The 20570-nt window shown below is 46.7% G+C and overlaps 1 protein-coding gene across 1 annotated transcript; it reads left to right on the forward strand.

Moving 5' to 3' along the window:
• The first annotated feature begins 8776 nt into the window (after window positions 1-8776).
• Window positions 8777-18957, forward strand: LOC309330449 (leukemia inhibitory factor-like). Its single transcript, XM_081842140.1, has 4 exons — window positions 8777-8830; window positions 9278-9408; window positions 17128-17306; window positions 18454-18957. The coding sequence occupies exons 2-4, from the start codon at window positions 9378-9380 to the stop codon at window positions 18868-18870; spliced, it is 627 nt and encodes a 208-aa protein (XP_081698266.1). The 5' UTR covers window positions 8777-8830; window positions 9278-9377; the 3' UTR covers window positions 18871-18957.
• The last annotated feature ends 1613 nt before the right edge of the window (window positions 18958-20570 follow it).

The following is a 20570-nucleotide window of genomic DNA, read 5'->3' on the forward strand; positions in this document are numbered from 1 at the left end:
TGGCATAGAGGTCAGACTTTGACCTGGGAAATCTGTGTTGGAATCCTCCTACAAAGCTCACCGACTGACTTAGAACTCTGTTCAAACAGATCCTAAGCTAGGTGTGGGGAAAATCTGTAGCTCTTCAGACTTTGTTGGGTTATCATTCCTGTGCTGGCTAGGGGGCAATGCTGGGATTGTAGTCCAATGAGTTCAGGAGGGCCAGAGTGCCCCCCACGCTTTCCCCAAGCCACGGGGGTGAAACACTTATTTTCTGCTTCTTGGCCTGCATAAAAGAATCCCCCACAAGAGATCGTTCTTCCTAGCCAAAAGGCTACGCAGATTTGTATTGTGTTCAGGTCTGCAGCCCAGAAAATCCCCTGTGGGGCTGGGTGGGGTTTGGGGAGACATTATCGCTGCAGAGCAATTCCCTGGCTAGTCAACTCTTGCCCCTGCTTACTGCTTAAACACGATTTCTGTTCTCATCCTGAAGCAAAGTTCTAAACCTGAAGCACTATTTCTCGGTTAGCGGAATCTGTAACCTGAAGCATATGTAACCTGAAGCGTATGTAACCCAAGGTACCACTGGTTAACTGTTTAACTGTTGCTGTTGTTTTACTGGTCATTTTATTATTTCCTTTTTTGTAATCTGCTTTGGGTTTTTTAAAAAAATCAACCAAGCAGTATATAAATTCCATGAAATAATAATAATAATAATAATAATAATAATAATAATAATAATAATAATAATAATTTTTATTTATACCCCGCCCTCCCCAGCCAAGGCCAGGCTCAGGGAGGCTAAGTAAATAGATATTCCATTTCAGAGCTGTAGATACAGAAGGGGTGGGGGCAGCTACCCACTGCCCAGATAATGCAAGAGGTATCATTAAGAGTTCGAGGACAGATTCCATCCAGGCAAAAACACTCAATGAGGGTGTGAGAAGGGAGGCTGATGAGGGGGCGTGGCCTGGTGAATGAGGGGTGTGTGGCCTGGAGAAAGAAGGAAGGGCCAGTTAGAGAGGCCTGGAGGGCCGCATATTATGATTATTGATTATTGATTAAATGTATATACTGCCCTTCACCCAAAGATCTCACATCGGTTCACAATGTGGGCCTGAGGTTCCCCTTCCCTGGTGTACACACTTGTTGAATGTTGCGTGTGAATCATGAGTGTATGGCTCAGCTCTTTGTGTACATAGGTGCACACGGTTTGTAGACATGCCCTTTAAGTCACACTCAGAGAGCAGATCCATTAAACGGGTCTGCTCTGAGCAGGACTAGCATCGGAGATCACCCACAAAAAGATCTGTAAAAGCACACACACGCACAAAGCCCAAAGAGGGTGAAATGCAAAAAAATAGCCCAGTGATAATTGAGCATGCTCAGTAGGCATGGAATGCTGTGTTGGGGAGGGGCGGAATAGAATGGAGTGTCCTGGGGGAGCAGAGGGTTGAGATCCTATTTTCAAGGACCTCCTAGCCCTAGTCTGGTGTGATGTCCTCCAGATATTGTTGGATAACAACTCCCAGCATCCCTGTCCATTGCATACCCTCCAACATTGCTTTGATAAAAATAGGGACGTCCTATTCAATTATTAAGGGACGCGGGTGGCGCTGTGGGTTAAACCACAGAGCCTAGGGCTTGCCGATCAGAAGGTCGGTGGTTTCAAATCCCCATGATTCCTGTTGTTCGGTCCCTTCTCCTGCCCACCTAGCAGTTCGAAAGCACATCAAAGTGCAAGTAGATAAATACTGTAGGTACCGCTCCGGCAGGAAGGTAAACGGCATTTCAATGCGCTGCTCTGGTTCGCCAGAAGCAGCTTAGTCATGCTGGCCACATGACCAGGAAGCTATCTGCGGACAAATGCTGGCTCCATCAGCCAGTAAAGCGAGATGAGCGACACAACCCCAGAGCTGTCTGCGACTGGACCTAACAGTCAGGGGTAGCTTTACCTTTTATTCTATTATTATTATTATTATTATTATTATTATTATTATTATTATACCCCAGCCATTTATACCCCAGCCACTCTGGGCAGCTTCTAACATATATAAAAGCATAATAAAACATTAAGCATTTAAAAAACTTCCCTATTCAGGGCTGCTTATAAATGCCTTCTAAAGGTTGTATAGTTACTTATCTCCTTGGCTTGGGGGTTGCATAACTCCATACACTCCAACATTTCTCTGATGAAAATAGGGACGTGCTAAGGAACAGTGGGGATGCGGGTGGTGCTGTGGGTTAAACCACAGAGCCTAGGACTTGCTGATCAGAAGGTCAGCGGTTTGAATCCCTGCGACGGGGTGAGCTCCCATTGTTCGGTCCCAGCTCCTGCCCATATAACAGTTCGAAAGCATGTCAAAGTGCAAGTAGATAAATAGGTACCACTCCGGCGGGAAGATAAACAGCGTTTCCGTGCGCTGCTCTGGTTCGCCAGAAGCGGCTTAGTCATGCTGGCCACATGACCCGGAAGCTGTATGCCAGCTCCCTCGGCCAATAAAGTGAGTTGAGGACCGGAACGCCAGAGTTGTCCACGACTGGACCTAATGGTCAGGGGTCCGTTTACCTTTACCTTTAAGGAAAAGTGAGACATTCCAGAATCAAATCAGAAACTGGGAGCACTTCTGTAAATCCAGGACTGTCCCTGAAAAATAGGGTCTGTCGTTGACCATGTTGGATAGGGGCTGATGGGAGTTTACTCTTATTTATTTTTACATTGATAGCCTCCAAGGATCTCAAGGTGCGGCCTACACACTTCTCCCCACCCCTCCATTTGACCCTCACACAACAACCTTGTGGGGTATGTCAGACAAAGAGAAAGTGACTGGCCCAAGGTCACCCAGTGAGTTTCAGGGCCCAGTGGGCATTTGAGCCCTAGTTTCCCAGATCCACTCTAACCACGGCACCATTGCTATCTCTCAGTTCCAGGCTCTTTCTATCTTCAGGTGGTATTCAGACCCATACCCACAAACTGAGGCTGTGCAACTGGGAGGTTTTGCGCAAGGAAACCACTCTCCCAAAAGATAAAGGAAACTGAAGTGTGTATGGGGAGAGAATGCGCTGGGAAGTGTGCAATAGTGTTTAGCTTTGGCTCAGTGTGATCTAACCGTTGCAAACAAAGCTGTGGCCCAAAAGATAAGGAAAGCAAGATAGGGAAATTCACTGGGAAGTGTGAGATAACACTCAATGTTGACACAACGTTATCTAACCTCCCTGCACACAAATCAGAACAAATGTGAATGTACCTCATCTCTTCCAGGCAAATAAAGAGGAACGAATGGTCCATGTGCCCTCAGGCTGGTGTAGAGGGCTTTCTCGGAAAACGATGTTGTATATATAAAATGCCAAATCGTATAAAAAGTGGTTCTAGTCCTTGTCAAAACCACTGAGCTTAGTTTTCTCCATTATAGTTACATTACAGAGTGGTACCAAGCATCCGGTGTAAGATTTTGGGCAAAAAGATGTCACTGATTGCCTAAAATGGGAAATTCTCGCCCATGTTGATTCAGAAAGGAAACGTCAGCTTGGAGCAGCCCTTGTCTGAGAAACCTAATTGAAATTCACCATCCCGTCCTGTCTGCTCCCACCCCTCATACCGGGAAGAAAGGATGAGGATTTGCGCAACCACAGCAAACAGGGAAAAGTTAGGAGACATTCACTCGCATCCCTGCCATTGGAAGGTAAGCAATAAAGAGAGGTCCCGGGTCAATCCCTGGCGTCTCTAGGTGGTGGAAGGTCATTTCCCCATTCAAAACACAGGAAAACTGTAAGGACGACATTCCCTGTAAGGACGACAGAGGTCAGATCCACACCATAAATTAAAGTCACACGGCTTCCCTCAAGGAATCTTGGGGAATGTAGTTTGTAAAGGATGCTGGAATTTGTAGCTGGGTGAGGGGCAATGCTACCCCACTGAGCTACAACCAATGTATTTTTTTCCGGGGGTACGCAGGGGTATGCATACCCCTAAACATTTTGTGAATCGAAATCTGGCCTCATTGAGGGGCAGTGTCTCAGTATGAGTAGGAAAATGAGAGTACCCCTAAACATTCTTTTTTGTAAGGAAAAAAGCACTGGCTACAACTCTTCCCTTTGGAATCCGTGGCCTCATTCTGAGCACCCATTTCCAGTGGGCTGGTGCAGGAACAGAGTTCTTTCTCTTCTCTTTGATGTTACATATTCTCCTTTATGATTCTGGAAGCGGCAGGGGGGAGGGAAGGATCCCCCCTCTGTGTATGAGCAGGAATTGGGCAGGGCAGGTCTGCAAGAAATCAAGAGGGAAGATGATAGAAAATAAAATTTCGTCATGGGGCCAAATAAGCCCTCTGCTCCTCTGACTCCCCATTGTTGGCCAATATCCCCGTCTAGACATGAGTGAAAGTGTAAGGTCATGAGATGACTGTCAACTTGAACTTTCGTAGAGGAACTTCGAGGCTTCCTAAGCCCGTAAAGAGGATGGCAGAAACATAGAGTTCCACATTTTAATGGGCTCCACTGATTAATCAACTATAGCTTTGGTTGATTAACTGGGGGGGGTATTTTAATTAGTGTGTCTGTTTGTTTCCACACGAGACTTCACTATGGATTTGCAATCTGTTGCTCACTCACTTTCCAGAGCATCGGGATGCAAGCGATGCTGTTTATAGATAGCATTTATAGATATGGTTGCAATGTCAAATTGTTATATTCCAGCGTTTTGCAGTGTTGTCCTCCTGCTTGCCTGCCTGCCCACCAGCTATGGCTTGCAGCAATTTTTTAATATAATTCAACGAATTTGCAGCATCAGCAAGTTCAAAATAGTCACTACTGAGGCTTGTGGGGGGCGGATTACTGATGAATAGCCCCTTCTTCCGTCAGTTTCTGTTCCTCGCCAGAGTGGAACTGGGACGTCAGTTTCATGTTTCTGTTCATTTCCCCCTAATATTCCTTCTGCGGCAGAAAAAACAAAAAATAATCAATAACTCAGGGATTACAGCCCCTTTCCATTTCAGATCAATGCTGCTGGTTAAGGCGCAAGTCATCATTAATACCTCACTGTGCTACACTAGGGACGTGGGTGGCGCTGTGGGTTAAACCACAGAGCCTAGGTCGGCGGTTCGAATCCCCGCGACGGGGTGAGCTCCCATTGCTCGGTCCCTGCTCCTGCCAACCTAGCAGTTCGAAAGCACGTCAAAGTGCAAGTAGATAAATAGGTACCGATCCGGCGTGAAAGTAAACGGCGTTTACGTGTGCTGCTCTGGTTCACCAGAAGCGGCTTAGTCATACTGGCCACATGACCTGGAAGCTGTACGCAGCCTCCCTCGGCCAATAAAGTGAGATGAGCGCCGCAACCCCAGAGTCGGTCACGACTGGAACTAATGGTCAGGGGTCCCTTTACCTTTACCTTTTGTGCTACACTAGGAGCAATTAGAGGAGCAGAAGTCACAAGGGAGAAACTATTACTTAACCTTGTAAGGGACCTTCTGAGTAAAGCAAGCCTAGATTGCTCAGTTGGTTAGAGCATGGAGCTGGTAACGCCAAGGTTGCTGGTTCCCTTTTGGGACCGCTGCATATTCCTGCATTGCTGGGGGTTGGACTAGATGATCCTCAAGGTCCCTTCCAACCATACCATTCTATGATCTCTAATATAGAAGGATTTTGGTTGTAGGGAGGGGCACTGCCTTAAAAAAAAAAAGCTATATGAAGTTCTGTGTGGAACCATCACCAGCTGATTGTGGGTAAGGATGCAGTCTGAAGAAGCAATCTGAGTTATGGGCACACCCAATGATCTTTGGACGCGAGATGAGTTCTGCTGGGAATGGCATTGGGAATGACAACAACAATCTTAAAAGACAGCCTTTCCTGCTTAACGGTTAGAAATAGCTGGCACATAATAAATCCCCAGTTCTCTTGTACTTCTTCCACGGGACAAAAGCTCCTCAACATGAGGTTTCATTCAGTGGATATTGACGTAAATTTTAACGTTGAAAGGATGACTAGTTTATATTCAGATGATTAATTCAGATTAAAAATCCCCAGAAACCTTTTCAGGGAGAATGTCTCCTGAGCAGTTTCGTTTCAGCTGCACATTTTCTGTTCTCGAAACTCACTTCAGGTAGAATTTGTTGATACTGGATGCGACTTCTCCTTTTCTCTCTCTCTCCCTCCCAGAGGCCTGCTTCTTCTTTTTGGTCATTCTCACCAGAATCCCCTTCTGGCCTCAGAGTTCAGACCTCAAGATTTCCACAATGCAACGGAATTCCTGAGTTCTCAACTCCGTTGAGAAACTCTGGTCCAGATATTTAAACATCCCATTTCTTACATCGACATCACACTTTATAGCAGGAGGGCTGGTGCAGGGAGACCATTACCCCCTGGTGTTACTGAACTATAACTCCCCACCACTCCTAGCAAGCACAGCCAATGACCAGGGGGGTTAGGAGCATAGCTGTCAACTTACAGATTTGAAAATAAGGGACCAGCAGCCAAAATAAGGGATTTTTGTTCGACTTCTGAGCCCCTCTGAGCCAAAGGCAGAAAGCCCAGCCAGCAGCCAAACGAAGCCTCAAGCGGTGGTTCCCACAGCACAGCAACCCGGCAAAGGGGATGCAGCAAGGAAAACCACCGTCACCTCTCTGCTGGGAAGCGCTGAGCAAAGGCGAGTCCCCAGGCAACGCGGCTGATTTGATCAGCACAAGGCATGCAAGCTCCACCTCCCAGTCGTTCTTAGACTCCTTATTGGGTGAGCAACGCAGCCAAGCAACATAGTTGGAGCCTCCCTCCTCCCTAGCCGGCAGGGAGGGAGGGAGAGGAGCTGCTTCCTTTGAAACCGGGAAATTTAAGGGACATCATCAATAAGGGACAGCAGCGGGACACAGCGCTGGGATAAGGGACTTTCCCGCCAAATAAGGGACGGTTGACAGCTATGCCCCTGATGTTACTGAACTATAACTCCCCACCAGCCCTAGCAAGCACAGCCAATGACCAGGGGTATTGGGAGTTGTAGTTCAGTGACATCTGGACTGCCAAATATTCCCCACACTTGCTTTATAGCAAGGACAGGGAACCTCAAGCTGGGGTGTGGGTATGGGTGCAAATGCATCCCCTTCCAGGTTTCTTTGTCTGGCCTTTGGAACACTTCCCAGATCATACCCCTTTCCTCAGGTGACACAACTCATGGGCCTTGCTTCACAACCTGAGAGTTTTTGGCTAGCTGGAATGATGTTGTCCAACCCTGATGATGTCTCTTACATGCCGGCCTACTGGCATGCCAGACACAAGTGGTGCTGTGGTCTAAACTACTGAGGCTTGCTGATCAGAAGGTCGGCAGTTCGAATCCCCGCGACGGGGTGAGCTCCTGTTGCTCTGTCTCAGCTCCTGCCAACCTAGCAGTTCGAAAGCATGCCAGTGCAAGGAGATAAATAGGTACCGCTGCAGCGGGAAGGTAAATGACGTTTCCATGCATCAAAAGCGGTTTAGTCCTGCTGGCCACATGACCCGGAAAGCTGTCTGTGGACAAACGCCGGCTCCCTTGGCCTGAAGCGAGATGAGCGCCGCAACCCCATAGTCGCCTTTGACTGGACTTAACCATCCAGGGGTACTTTACCTTTTTTACCTTTACGGGGGTAAAAATTACATCCATTGCTTGTTATGCAATATTGTGGCCTACTTTCCTTCCAAGTCTCTTGCTCCACACAAATTAGCCATGGCAGTATAGTGGTACCTCGGGTTACAGACGCTTCATGTTACATATGCTTCAAGTTACAGACTCTGCTAACCCAGAATTAGTACTTCGGGTTAAGAACTTTGCTTCAGGATGAGAACAGAAATCATGCGACAGTGGCGCAGCAACAGTGGGAGGCCCCATTAGCTAATGTGGTACCTCAGGTTAAGAACAGTTTCAGGTTAAGAACGGACCTCCAGAACAAATTAAGTTCTTAACCCGAGGTACCACCGTATAGTGGTTAGTGCAGACCCTCCAAGTGTCCCTATTTTCCAGGGACTGTCCCAGATTTACAGAAGTCATCTGTCTCTGATTTGATCCCAGAATGTCTTACCTTTCCTTAAGATTTCCTTATTTTCATTGGTGAAATGTTGGGCAGGGGGTCCCTATTTTCATCGGATAAATGTTGGAGGGTATGGAGTTTTGTGGCCTCCAAGCCAAGGAGATACAATAAGTAACTATATAACCTTTAGAAGACATCTGAAAGCAGCCCTGTATAGGGAAGGTTTTTTTAAAAAAACGTTTTATTATGTTTTTATAAATGCTGGAAGCTGTCCTGAGTGGCTGGGGCAACCCAATCAGATGGGTGGGGTACGAATAATAACATTATTAGTATTATTTTCATTCTCATGGAATAGGACGTCCCTATTTTCATCAGAGAAACGTTGGAGGGTATGATATCTGTGGGTACCAGCGCTTTGCAGTGTCTGGTTTTAAACATATTTGTACTGTACTTTGGATTCTAGACAGTGCTTTTTTCTGGGGGGGGGACACACCCCTAAACATTTTGTGAATCTTTGTACTTTTGTCCATTTACTCTATTTTTCCTGACTATAAAATGGTGATTTTCTTGAGTCAAAACGAGAATACCCCTAAACATTATTTTTTTAAAGAGAAAAAAAGGCGCTGGTTCTAGGACTGGATTTTTTTTTTACACAAATCCATTGATGTTCCAAAGTGCACACCAGGAGGCGATAAAGCTCTCTCTCTCTCGCTCTCTCTCTCTCTCTCTCTCTCTCTCTCACACACACAGACTTTTCATGTACTTTCTTGGTTTTTCATTTCCTCCACAGAAATTCCTCCACCGGCTTCCGTTTTTTCTTCTTGTTTTGCCCCGATAATTACCAAACGAGGCCATGCGTGGGTGTGCATCTACCTTTGTACAACCCGGCCTCTCGGAAACGCTGAAGAAAGTGCCTTTCCCAGGGGAAATCATTGGGCTACAAAAGTGAAAGTTGCACTCCCCTCTGTGGCGAGGGGTGGGGTGAGAACAGAAGATGGAGGGGGGGAGCCTATGATGTCAAACCTTTGGTCTGACAGCTCTTTTCCTTGCGATGACTCGTGACATGATTGTATCGATGTAGGCAGGGAAAAACAGGAGCTGATTTTTCTTCAAATGGTTGTTGTTTTATCTGCCCACTTAATTTCGTATCAAACAATTCCAAAATGAGCCACACTCGGGTGTGGAGTGGGGGGGCTGATGGGGAGGAACCAGAAAAACCACAAATGTAATGACCTCAACATTTTCATTCTTCGGAAGAGCTCAGTATTTCCACTCTCAATGAAATCTCCCTCCCCTTTCTTACAACACAGGCTCACAAGTATATATAAACCGGTGGCATCCCCAAGTATTAAGCACCACTCTCTGAATGAACACTCCTGCCAACGGCCAATTCTCTTACGTCATTCCAGGATGCAGCTTACAATGAAAGCCATCATTTCAGGTAACCCACCTTTTTCCAGTTCAAATTACTTCTTCTTTGTTGTCTTTTTTCCCCCTTTCCCTTTCCCTTTCCAAAGTTCACTGAGGACCGCTGTCAGCGCCTTCTGCCCTCTGCAGTCCAAAGCGTGACCCCGGTTGAACTTTCAACTCTATCCCTCTAGTTACTCCGAAGACTTCTGAGCATTTTGGGGCAGCGTGAGAAAAAGATGGTTTCCCTTTTTTTTCTTTTTGGCAGACTTCTGCTAAACTTCCTGGCAACTTCTGAAAGATTGCCCCCATATTTCTGGCTGTTGGGAGAAACACTTCACTTATCGAATTAGACATTTTAATCCCCTTCCCCTCCCAAAAAGAAGTTTGGAAAGAAGGGAAATGTATGGACCAGCTGCATATTCCTGCATTGCAGGGGGTTGGACTAGATGATCCTCAGGGTCCCTTTCAAATCTACAGTTCTATGATTCTATGATTCTGTTATCCAGTGGATGAAGCTGCTCAGATTGTAGTCAGCCCATCATAAAAAATGTAAAGGGACCCCATTAGGTCGAGTCGTGGCCAACTCTGGGGTTGCAGCGCTCATCTCGCATTACTGGCCAAGGGAGTCGGCGTACAGATTCCGGGTCATGTGGCCAGCATGACTAAGCCGCTTCTGGCGAACCAGAGCAGCACACGGAAATGCCGTTTACCTTCCTACCGGAGTGGTACCTATTTATCTACTTGCACTTTGATGTGCTTTTGAACTGCTAGGTTGGCAGGAGCTAGGACCGAGCAACCGGAGCTCACCCCGTCACAGGGATTCGAACCGCTGACCTTCTGATCGGCAAGTCCTAGGCTCTGTGGTTTAACCCACAGTGCCATCCGCGTCCCACCAGCCCATCATAGGGAGCAATCAAACCTAGAATGAAGGTATGCTAACCTCTCAAGGTTTTGGGCCTCTTTAAGGAATTATTCTATTCTTCCAGTTTGGGATTCTTAGATTGGGTCTCCTTTCCTGCTTCACAGACTCCCCTCCACCCCTCTGGTCAGGCTTACCTAAATCAGTGTTACAGAGCATATCTTTCTTCACTGGATTTTCCTGAACTGTTTGGCAGTTAGAATAAGCAAGATAAGCTTTCCAAGAGCTCAGCTGCCAAGAGGTGGACAGCTTATTGTTAGAGCTCCTGAGCTGTTAATTAATGCAAACCCAGAAAAGTTTAAACAACAACCACCCCAAAACCTCAGCATCCTCTGACACCTTTAAAAGGGCAGCTAGAATGGTAGAATTGTAGAGTCGGAAGGGACCCCGAGGGTCATCTAGTCCAACCCTCTGCAAAGCTAGAAGCAAGATAAGCTTTGCAAGAGCTCATGTGTTAGAGGGATGAATAACTTCTTGCTAGAACTCTTCAGCTGGTGAATTAATGGCTAATAATGCAACCTGGATAAGCTCAATAATAATAATAATAATAATAATAATACCCCAAAACCTCAGGGTTGTCCAGCACCTTCAAAAGAAAACTTACCCATTTATTATTATAGTGTGTACATTCTAAGGCTGTGCCATCAGAATTCACCAGCACAAGACATTTTAATGGTCACTAGTCGGGATAAGAGATAAATTCAGTTTGCTTCACATTTTAATTTGGATCTGCCTATTGTGCACTTCCTGGAACAGTATACAAACTGAAATGTAACCGTGCTTCAAAATTTCACACTTTCTCCAATTTTGCAATGCAGTTTTCCCACCAAAAACTCAGTACAGAGTGGCTGGGGCAACCCAGTCAGATGGGCGGCATAAAAATATTATGATTATGACTGTGGTTATGATTATTTGTAGTATACAAAATGTGCTTTGTAAGGCAAAACTGGATGCAAAAAAATGGCATATTGGGCAAAGTTTAACACAAAAAGTGTGTATAATGTGGGAGGGAGGAACATGCATTGTTTAAACTTTAAACATTCAGAAAATGATGTGGAAATGTAGCAAACTGAATTTAAGATGGAGAAAAACAAGAGAGAAAAAGAAATAGATGGATTTGCCCATCTGTAAACACTAGCTACAATATGGTTTTTAGAAAGGGCTAGACAATTTTTGGCTACTTATTATTATTATAATTGGTGAACAGAACCAAACCTCTGACTAATAATACCTGCCTGGAAAAAGGGCAACAGGAGAAGCCGATGGGCTCCTGCAGGGTTCCATGTGGAAGTGGATGGTTTTTGGAATGTTGGACCTGAATGCTACCCAGCAACAAATCACCTCTTCCGTCCTTGGAAATGTAATAGCTTTCACTTGAGGAGTAGCTTCTGCCTCTCATTGCAAAGAGATCCTAGTGTGATCCTCTTGGACAGCCAGCCTGACTCTTGAGGAACAGAGCTGAATGCTTAGCATGGAATCAACTGCAGATCTTAGGGGAGATGCTATCACCAACAGCTCCTTGAGTCAGGACTGCCTGTGTCATGTGCTCCTATTTCCCTTATCAAACAACCTCCTTGGCAGCAGCAGCGGTTTTCCGAAACCGCTTCCTCTTCCTGGAGCAAGACTGTCCTCCTCCTCAACATCCCATCAGCTGACGGGTGCACCAGCCAAATGATTTTGCTTTAAGTCTGAAGGATGGGTGGGCATGGCCTGGGGGAAATAGGGCTCAGATTGAGACCTTTGTGGTTTTTTTTTTAAATAAATATTTATTAGATGTTTCCAAATTAGTGCAAAAAACAAACAAAAAACAAAAACACACAAAAAATAACAAAAATACAGAAAAACAAAAACAAATGTAATTTTCGTTACTTATTTCCATTAACTTATTTCCCAGACCTCCTCTCACCTCCCCCTTTTGTATTCCAGTTCGAATTCTTAACTCAGCAAATCCTTATTATAACTTGTTGTAACTTATTTAAACTTATTACTCAACCTTTTCATTACAGCTGGTAACCACTTAATTTCTGTCCAACATCAATCTAACATTCATTAATTTTACAATATTTCTGCAAATAGTCTTTAAATTTCTTCCAATCTTCTTCCGCCGACTCTTTTCCCTGGTCTCGGATTCTGCCAGTCATTTCTGCCATCAGATTGAGACCTTTGGTGGGGAGAGTTTGGCCCACAGACAAGAAGATTCCCAATTTCTGGTGCCCACATCTCTGGAGTTTGGTGGCCCCCCTTAGGCCTTGCTCAGCCTGTGCACCATATTGTCTTTGCCTAGACGTCATGCCCAGCCTTGGCACATACCCACTGGTACTAAACCTCCTCTCCCTGCCACCTTGAGTGGGTCTAGTTGGCTGGCAGTAGCCTCTGCAATTCTCTTTGGAGAAATCTTCTGCCCTCTCTCGTCCAGTTCCCCCTGCTTTCTGTCTCCTTTCACATAACTTCCAACATTTATCTGGTGAAAATAGGGGGCCAGTGTCCAAGCTTATGAGCCCCACACCTTTTAGGGTAAGGTTACCAGATTTTTTTCAATGAATCCGGGGGCACTTTTCAATTTCAATAGGAATGATAGGATTTTGTCAGGGGACTGATTTGTAAATCCGGGGACTGTCCCCGGGAAACGGGGACGTCTGGTAACCTTATTTTAGGGGCCTCTTGACAACGGATCAAAAATAATATTGATTTGACCTTGAGAGCAAATTGCAACCAATCTTCCTTAGTCCAATGTTATCCCGCTAGAGCTCACCCACAAGGCTCTCTCCTCCCCACCCTGAGACTTTGACAGCCTGGGGGCCTCCACAGGGTTGAATCCGGCACTGAGGGATGTCCTTCCATACCCTCCAATATTTCTCCGGTGAAAATAGGGGCGTCCTATGCGAAATTGGGACATTCGAAGGAACTGGGATAGCTTCTGTAAATCTGAGGCTGTCCCTGGAAAATAGGGACACATGGAAGGTCTGCTTGCAAATGTGCTTCATCCTCTGTCTTGCTCTCGTCCACACATTTAGCCAACTTCCCCCTGCCTTATACCCAGATGCTTTGCCACTTCTCCCCACCACTCAGTTAACCCCTTGCTGTCCTCCTTGGCCCCACAAGGCTGAGCCCACCAAGCTCCTCTTTGTGTTTGAACCCCCTGCTCTTTTGATCGAGCTTTCTGCAAGTCGCTGGTCACTCCCAGACCATAGTTATTTAAGGAGTATATGGGATGGCATGTATGTCTTGGTCATTAAACAGGTCTAGGATAGGGAACCTGTGTCTCTCGAGATGTTGTTGGACTACAGCTTAGGGTTGCCTTACAGTCATACCTGGGAAGCTGAACGGAATCTGTTCCGGAAGTCCGTTCAACTTCCAAAACATTCGGAAACCAATCCTGCACTCAATTGGAAGCCGCAGAAGCCACGTTGGACGTTCAGCTTCCAAAAAACGGTCGCAAACTGGAACACTCACTTCCGGGTTTGTGGCGTTTGGGTGCCAAAACGTTCCAGTCGCAACTTCTGAGGTACGACTGTATTTCAAAAAGTAAAAACCAGGACGCCCTGAGCTTTTTTTAAGGAAGACCCCAACAACCCTGCAATTTTTTGATTGACTTGCCAAAGATCCAGGATAAGGTGCTGCCTTTAGAAAATCCCCCCTGGATGTCAATGCCACATCTGAAATCCCAGTAATGTCTGGGAAAATTCAGACATACGGCAGCCCTACTGCATCTTAGCCATGTGAGTGATGGGAGCGGGAGTCTGACAACATCCAGGGCCTCTGAGGTTTCTTAAACACCCCTGTGAGAACCCCTGGAGAGCTTCTGGCTGTCAGTATAGACAGCACTGAGCTAGACCAACCAATGGTCTGGCTCCATATAAAGCAGCTTGCTGTGTTCCGCAAGGGAAGGGGCATAGCTCCTGCTTTGCATGCAGAATGACCTCACATTCCATCTCCAGGAAGGGCTAATAGAGGGGTTCCCTGCCCGAAATCCTAGAGAGCCACTGCCAGTTGTAAAATCATAGAATCATAGAGTTGGAAGAGACCCCCAAGGGTATGGTTACCAGATTTTTTTCAATGAATCCAGGGACACTATTTTTTGGGAAGCTGAGTAGCAACAGGGAGTCAGTAGTGGGGGTGGTCAGGCAACAGACCCTGGGCCCAAGCACACATGCATATTGTATAAGGGTGCAAAGCCCTTCTTTCACACCCTGTGAAACATAAATACACAGAGACTGGGCAATGGTGTGCCCCGCGCCCGAGACTTCCCCGATCTCCTTCCCCTTTCCCCCTGTGTTTTGACAAATCAGGGGAGGCTCGGGAGTCATGGGCGGGCGGGCGTTGCCCAAGAGGGGCCAGCCTGGTAGTGCAGTTGGCTCTGGCTGGCTTCAGGAGATGCTTGCTGCCATGGCACAGGAAAAATGGTGGGCGCCACGGCAGTGAGCAGCGCTAACAGGCTTGCTCTGGGCTGCTGAGGCTGCTGCTGCCATGTTTCCCGGGGACAGTTTTGCAAATCCGGGGATTGTCCCCGGACAATCTCATCCAACCCCCTGCAACGCAGGAAACTCAGCTAAAGCATCCCTGACAGACGGCCATCCAATCTCTCCTTAAAAACCCCAAATGAAGGAGAGTCCACAACCTCTTGAGGGAGACCATTTCCATTATTGAACAGCTCTTGCAGTCAGAAAGTCCTTCCTGGTATTCCATCGGAATCTCCTTTCTTGTAACTTGAAGCCGTTGATTTGTGTCCTATCCTCCAGAGCAGGAGAAAACAAGCTTGCTCCATGTTCCATGTGACAGTTCTTAAGATATTTGAAGATGGCTATCATATGTCCTCTCAGTTGCCTCTTTTCCACGCTGAACGTGCCAAGCTCCTTCAACCATTCCTCATCAGGCTTGACTGCCAAACCCTTGAAAATACAGTGGTACCTCGGGTTACATACGGTTCAGGTTACAGACGCTTCAAGTTACAGACTCCGCTAACCCAGAAATAGTACCCCGGGTTAAGAACTTTGCTTCAGGATGAGAACAGAAATCATGGCATGGTGGCAGCAGGAGGCCCCATTAGCTAAAGTGGTGCTTCAGGTTAAGAACAGTTTCAGGTTAAGAATGGACCTCCAGAACGAATTAAGTACTTAACCCGAGGTACCACTGTACTGAGTTGGATGGACCAATGGGGAAAGACTATAGCGAAGGGGATAGCGCAACTATTTCACATGCATATGGTCCTAATGTTGAGTTCCTGGCATCTCCAGGTAGGGCTGGGAATGTCCCTTGCCTGAGACCTAAGGAGCTGCTGCCAGTCAGTGCAGACAATATTAAGCTTGTTAGTATAAGGTAGCTTCCTATGCCCTGCTTTTTTCTTTTTCTTTTTACTTTTGTGGGACACCTGCCTAGCGCACAGTCCTCCTCCGACAGTCAAAAAGAGAAATAACTGTGAAATGAGGGAAGAGGTTTCCCCAAATTTCTGCTTTGATGCTGAGCTGGAGATGTTCCCGGTAGGAACCGCTTTGCATATTTGACATTGTTTGGCCTGCGGTTATGAAATCTGGGAAGGTTGCCACCCGTCACTCAGAACTGAGGGGAATTCTGGTGACGTTGGCTGGGCAAGGCTGCACGAATCAAACAATAGCACATGGGAGCTGTGGGTGGCCAGCGAGGGAGTTACACATCCAGCTATAGTAGCCTGGAAGAGGAGGAGCAGAGAGTAAAGAAAACCAGGGGAGAGTAAGGAGAGGGCATGTGCAATTCACTCTCAGGACTGGTGGTGTTTGGGGAGGGGGAAACCCAGAGGGCCACCAATGGCCCAGCTGTTTCACATCTATATTTTTCATTTATATATTTATTTCGCTCAATAACCAGTATGGAAGGTAGGAAGCAAAACAGAGCACGTAAAACACAATAGGATACATTAAGCACACTATTAAACAGTGAGAAATATAAAATAATTGTATTAAAGTAGTAAGAAAACAACGTAAGGGGTTAATAATTTTAAAATTAACCCTGTTCTCACAGTGGAGGCAGAGGATAGCCACTGTGACTAGCAGCCATTGAGAACATTGTCCTCGCATGAATTTGTCCAGTCCTCTTTCAAAGGTATAACAACAACAACAACAACATCAATGACATCCAAGTTGGTGACCATCACTGCAGCAGTGAGTTCCACAGTTTAACACTGCGCTTCCTGAAGAAGTCCTTTCTTTTATCTGCATTCATGAAAATAATGCACAAAGATGCATTATGGCAGGGGGAATTCCTTGCAAAATAAGTGAATAACTAAAAGTAAAGGTAAAGGGACCCCTGACCATTAGGTCCAGTCGTGGCTGACTCGGGTTGCAGCGCTCATCTCGCTTTACTGGCCGAGGGAGCCGGTGTACAGCTTCCAGGTCATGTGGCCAGCATGACTAAGCCACTTCTGGCGAACCAGAGCAGCGCACGGAAACACCGTTTACCTTCCCGCCAGAGCGGGACCTATTTATCTACTTGCACTTCATGCTTTCGGACTGCTAGGTTGGCAGGAGCAGGGATTGAACAACAGGAGCTCACCCCATCACGGGGATTCGAACCGCCGACCTTCTGATCGGCAAGCCCTGGTCTCTGTGGTTTAACCCGTGTCCCTTAAGTGAAAAATACATGTGTGCATTAGGCAAAGTTGGCTCTGTCGCACAGTTAGCCCTGGGTAGCATTTGGCATTTGAAATGCATCAGAACACAAGCCTGAGTGACATATAAGCACCCAGAGCCTCCTGCTTCTCTTTTTTTACTTGCTGTATGTTTGGTTCTGGGGCACATTGTTTCCCTACTGGACAGCAAATCCTGACACATCCTTTCCTCCTCCTCCTCTTCCGCACAGGTGTTGTTCCTTTGCTGCTAGCCATGCACTGCCGACTGGTGCCCGGAAAACCCCTCCTGAGGAACAGGCGGAACCTCATGTGCGACAACATCGGCCCTTGTGGAGAAACAGTCTTCAATCAAATTAAGTGCCAAGTGACACGTCTCAATTTGTCGGCCCCAGGTCTCTTTGATGCCTATGTAAGTTTTGGGTATAGAGGGGAGGCTGGGAACTTCAGGCACAGGAATGTGGCCCTCCAGGGCAGTCTAGCTGGCCCTCGGGACTCTTCCCAGGCCACACCGGATTTGCACCCTCCTTGAGTGTTTTTGCCTGGCCGGGATATGTCCCTGAATTCTGATGATGCTCCTTACTCTCCTGGATAGAGGATGGAGAGTGAGTGTATGTGTAGAAACTAGTCTGTAGTACAAATTTGCATTCGTTGCTCCACCAATATTTGCTTCTGGTCCCGTCCACCAATGGCACAGGCCTTCCAGAAGGTTATTTGTAAGGGAATGTGGTCCTTCAACAAAAAATGTGCATCTATTAAAGTTTGCATCCAAATGAATATCTTAGTAAAAACAATATACAAAAATGCATTATGTTAGGGGAAATTGATTTCTAAAAATGCACACACAAGGGGCAATTGCATGCAAAAATATATGTGCTAGGAGGAAGTCATCCTTAATCGCTGACGAGTTTGTATGAGGACCTTAAAAAGTATAATAAAATCACCAACAAATATGGAGTCTCCTTCTTTGGAGGTCTTTAAGCAGAGGCTTGACAACCATATGTCAGGAGTGCTCTGATGGTGTTTCCTGCTTGGCAGGGGGTTGGACTCGATGGCCCTTGTGGTCTCTTCCAACTCTATGATTCTATGATTCTATGATTCTATGATTCTACGGAAATGTGTCAAACTGAACCTAAGATTGAAAGGAGAAACTGAAATCAGCAGATTAATCCACTTCCAGAAATGTGCTTCTTAAGTTGGTTTTAGGTGGGTTTTAACAAAGGCGCTTTACAAGCATTGGTTCCTGCTCTCAAATCTTGATTGTTACTGCCAATGGCCAGCATTAAAGAAACATTATGAAAGATAAAAGCACATTATCCAGATAATAGAATCATAGAATTGTAGAGTTGGAAGGGACCACAAGGGTCATCTAGTTCAACCCCCCGCGATGCAGAAACGTAAGACTTGAACCCACAACCTGAGATTAAGTGTCTCATGCTCTCCTGACTATTTTTGGCCAGATGTGTAGAACAAGGGTATTTTTTTTAAAGCAGCATAAAGTAAAGTAAAATGGGTATCAATGCCAGCTATAATTTGGTTCCTCCTTCTGTCCTGAGCAGCTGGAGAGCCAGGGCTCCCCCTTCAACAGAGCGGAGGTGAAATCGCTTTGCGTCTCCAAAGACACTTTCCCCTCCTTCGACAACCGGACCAGGAAAGAGATGCTGATCTCGCTGTACAAGATCTTCACCTTTTTCAATGCCTCCCTGGGCAACATCACCAGAGACCAGGAGAACAACGACAGGAAGGACCTGCTGGAACGGCTCAGCAACACCACCGCCAAGACGCGAGGCCTCCTAGCCAACCTCACCTGCCTGTTGTGCTCCGAGTACAAAGTCACTGACGTGAAGGTTACCTACGGCTCGGAGGAAACGGGAGCATTTGAGAAGAAGAAGCAGGGCTGCTGGGCCCTGAGGATGTACACAGAGACCATCCCGCTCATCGCTCAGGCCTTGGGGAAATGCCATAGGCAGAGATGAGCTTTCGCGTGAGACCATGCTAAGAACTCTTTGTCTGCAGCATCAACCCAACATGTTTTGGGTTGTATCCATAGCCCTGGGGATGACATCATACAGTCATTTCTCCCCATGGGTCTTTTTTCCTTTCCGGATCAGGAAAACTGGGGGGGGCTGCAGAGTTCTGGAGAAATGTTTACTGGGGGGAGGGGGGCCGAGCACACCCACCAACCTCAGCTACCTCACCGTGATATGATAAGCTTTTGCACACCTGTTTGCAGTTACTTAGTTTTACAGTCTTCACTACTCACAGTCAGGATGGTTAAAGGGGTTCAAAACGGTGCTCAGTCCTGAGCCTGTATGTGGAGCAGGGAAGCTCCTGCTATCCTGAGCGATTCAGGCTGCACTCCTAGCCTTACTTACCTGGGAGTAAGTCCGGTTGAATCCAGTAGGACTTGCTTCTGAACAAACCAGGTTAGGATTGCAGCCCATCTCACTAAGTGGCCGTAGCTAAGCCTCTCCCTGTCTGTCTGTCTGTCTGTCTGTCTGTCTGTCTGTCTGTGTCTGTCTCTGTCTCTGGGCTCATCTACACATAGCTTTGCTCTGCATTTCTAGGCACTGATCCATGCTTTAAAGTTCCCTGTCCAAGCACTTTTTCTTTTTTGTCCCAGGGCTTTCCCAGCAAAAAACCCCATTTTTTTCACCACTGAATTTTGCCTCTGAAACCTAAATTGCTGTTTGTCGCTGGATAGCTCAGTTGGTCAGAGCGTGGTGCTGATAACGCCAAGGTTGCAGGTTCGATCCCCGTACGGGACAGCTGCACATTCCTGCATTGCAGGGAGTTGGGCAAGTTGATCCTCAGGGTCCCTTCCAACTCTATGATTCTGTATGATTCCAATTCAGTGTTAAAGAGCAGGTTTTCCTGGGGGAACTGGCAGGGCCAAACAGCAACAACAACGCTGGTTGCAATTTTTCGTAGGGGAAAAGTTAGGTCCAGAAGTGCCAGCTTGCGAGGGCAATTTGGGGTGGGGGACGCAACATTGTGTGCGTGACATTGCCACATCCTGCCTCCCTCCCTAAGCCAGACAAAAGATTCCCAGGCTTTGGGAAGGAGGCGCCTGGGGAACATTTAGGGGACTAGCCTAGTTCCCCTAGTTGACTGACCACACACCACTGGCTTGGACACGGACTGGAAAACCACAGGTCTGTGCTAGAAAGCACAGGGCAAAAGTTAAGTGTGGGTGAGCCCTCTTGTCTTTCTCTCTGCCTTACCCGACACCATGCCGATCTGCAATACTGATAATAATGCTGACCTACCTTACAGGGTTGTCCTTAGGATTATGGCAAGATGATGTAATACGATTTGAACCCTCCGAAAAAGGGTTATTTTCTCACGCTCAGAACTTAAGATTTCTTTTTTTACCGTGTTCAGTCTCAGATGTTGACACTGGCCAGTTTCAATGTGATTTGGGGTTTCTTGCCGCCCAACTCTTTTCAGTGTTGAGGAATGGGTAATTAGGATTAGCAGTAGTAGGCGTGCGTTTAAATATTGGCATAGGCGCAAAGCACAATGCCTGGGCTTCCCCCTCCCTTTTTAATGGGGGTGGGGGCAGACAGCAATATCGCCCAAGAGTTATGAATCGTAATGGAGCCAAGCTTTCTCAAAGGGTCCACAGTTTCCTGGTGGTGTTTGTATATTTATTTTAAGAAATAACCAGCAGCTC

Source organism: Podarcis erhardii, assembly GCF_964252035.2.
Source record: "Podarcis erhardii genome assembly, chromosome: 15".
Taxonomy (NCBI): domain Eukaryota; kingdom Metazoa; phylum Chordata; class Lepidosauria; order Squamata; family Lacertidae; genus Podarcis; species Podarcis erhardii.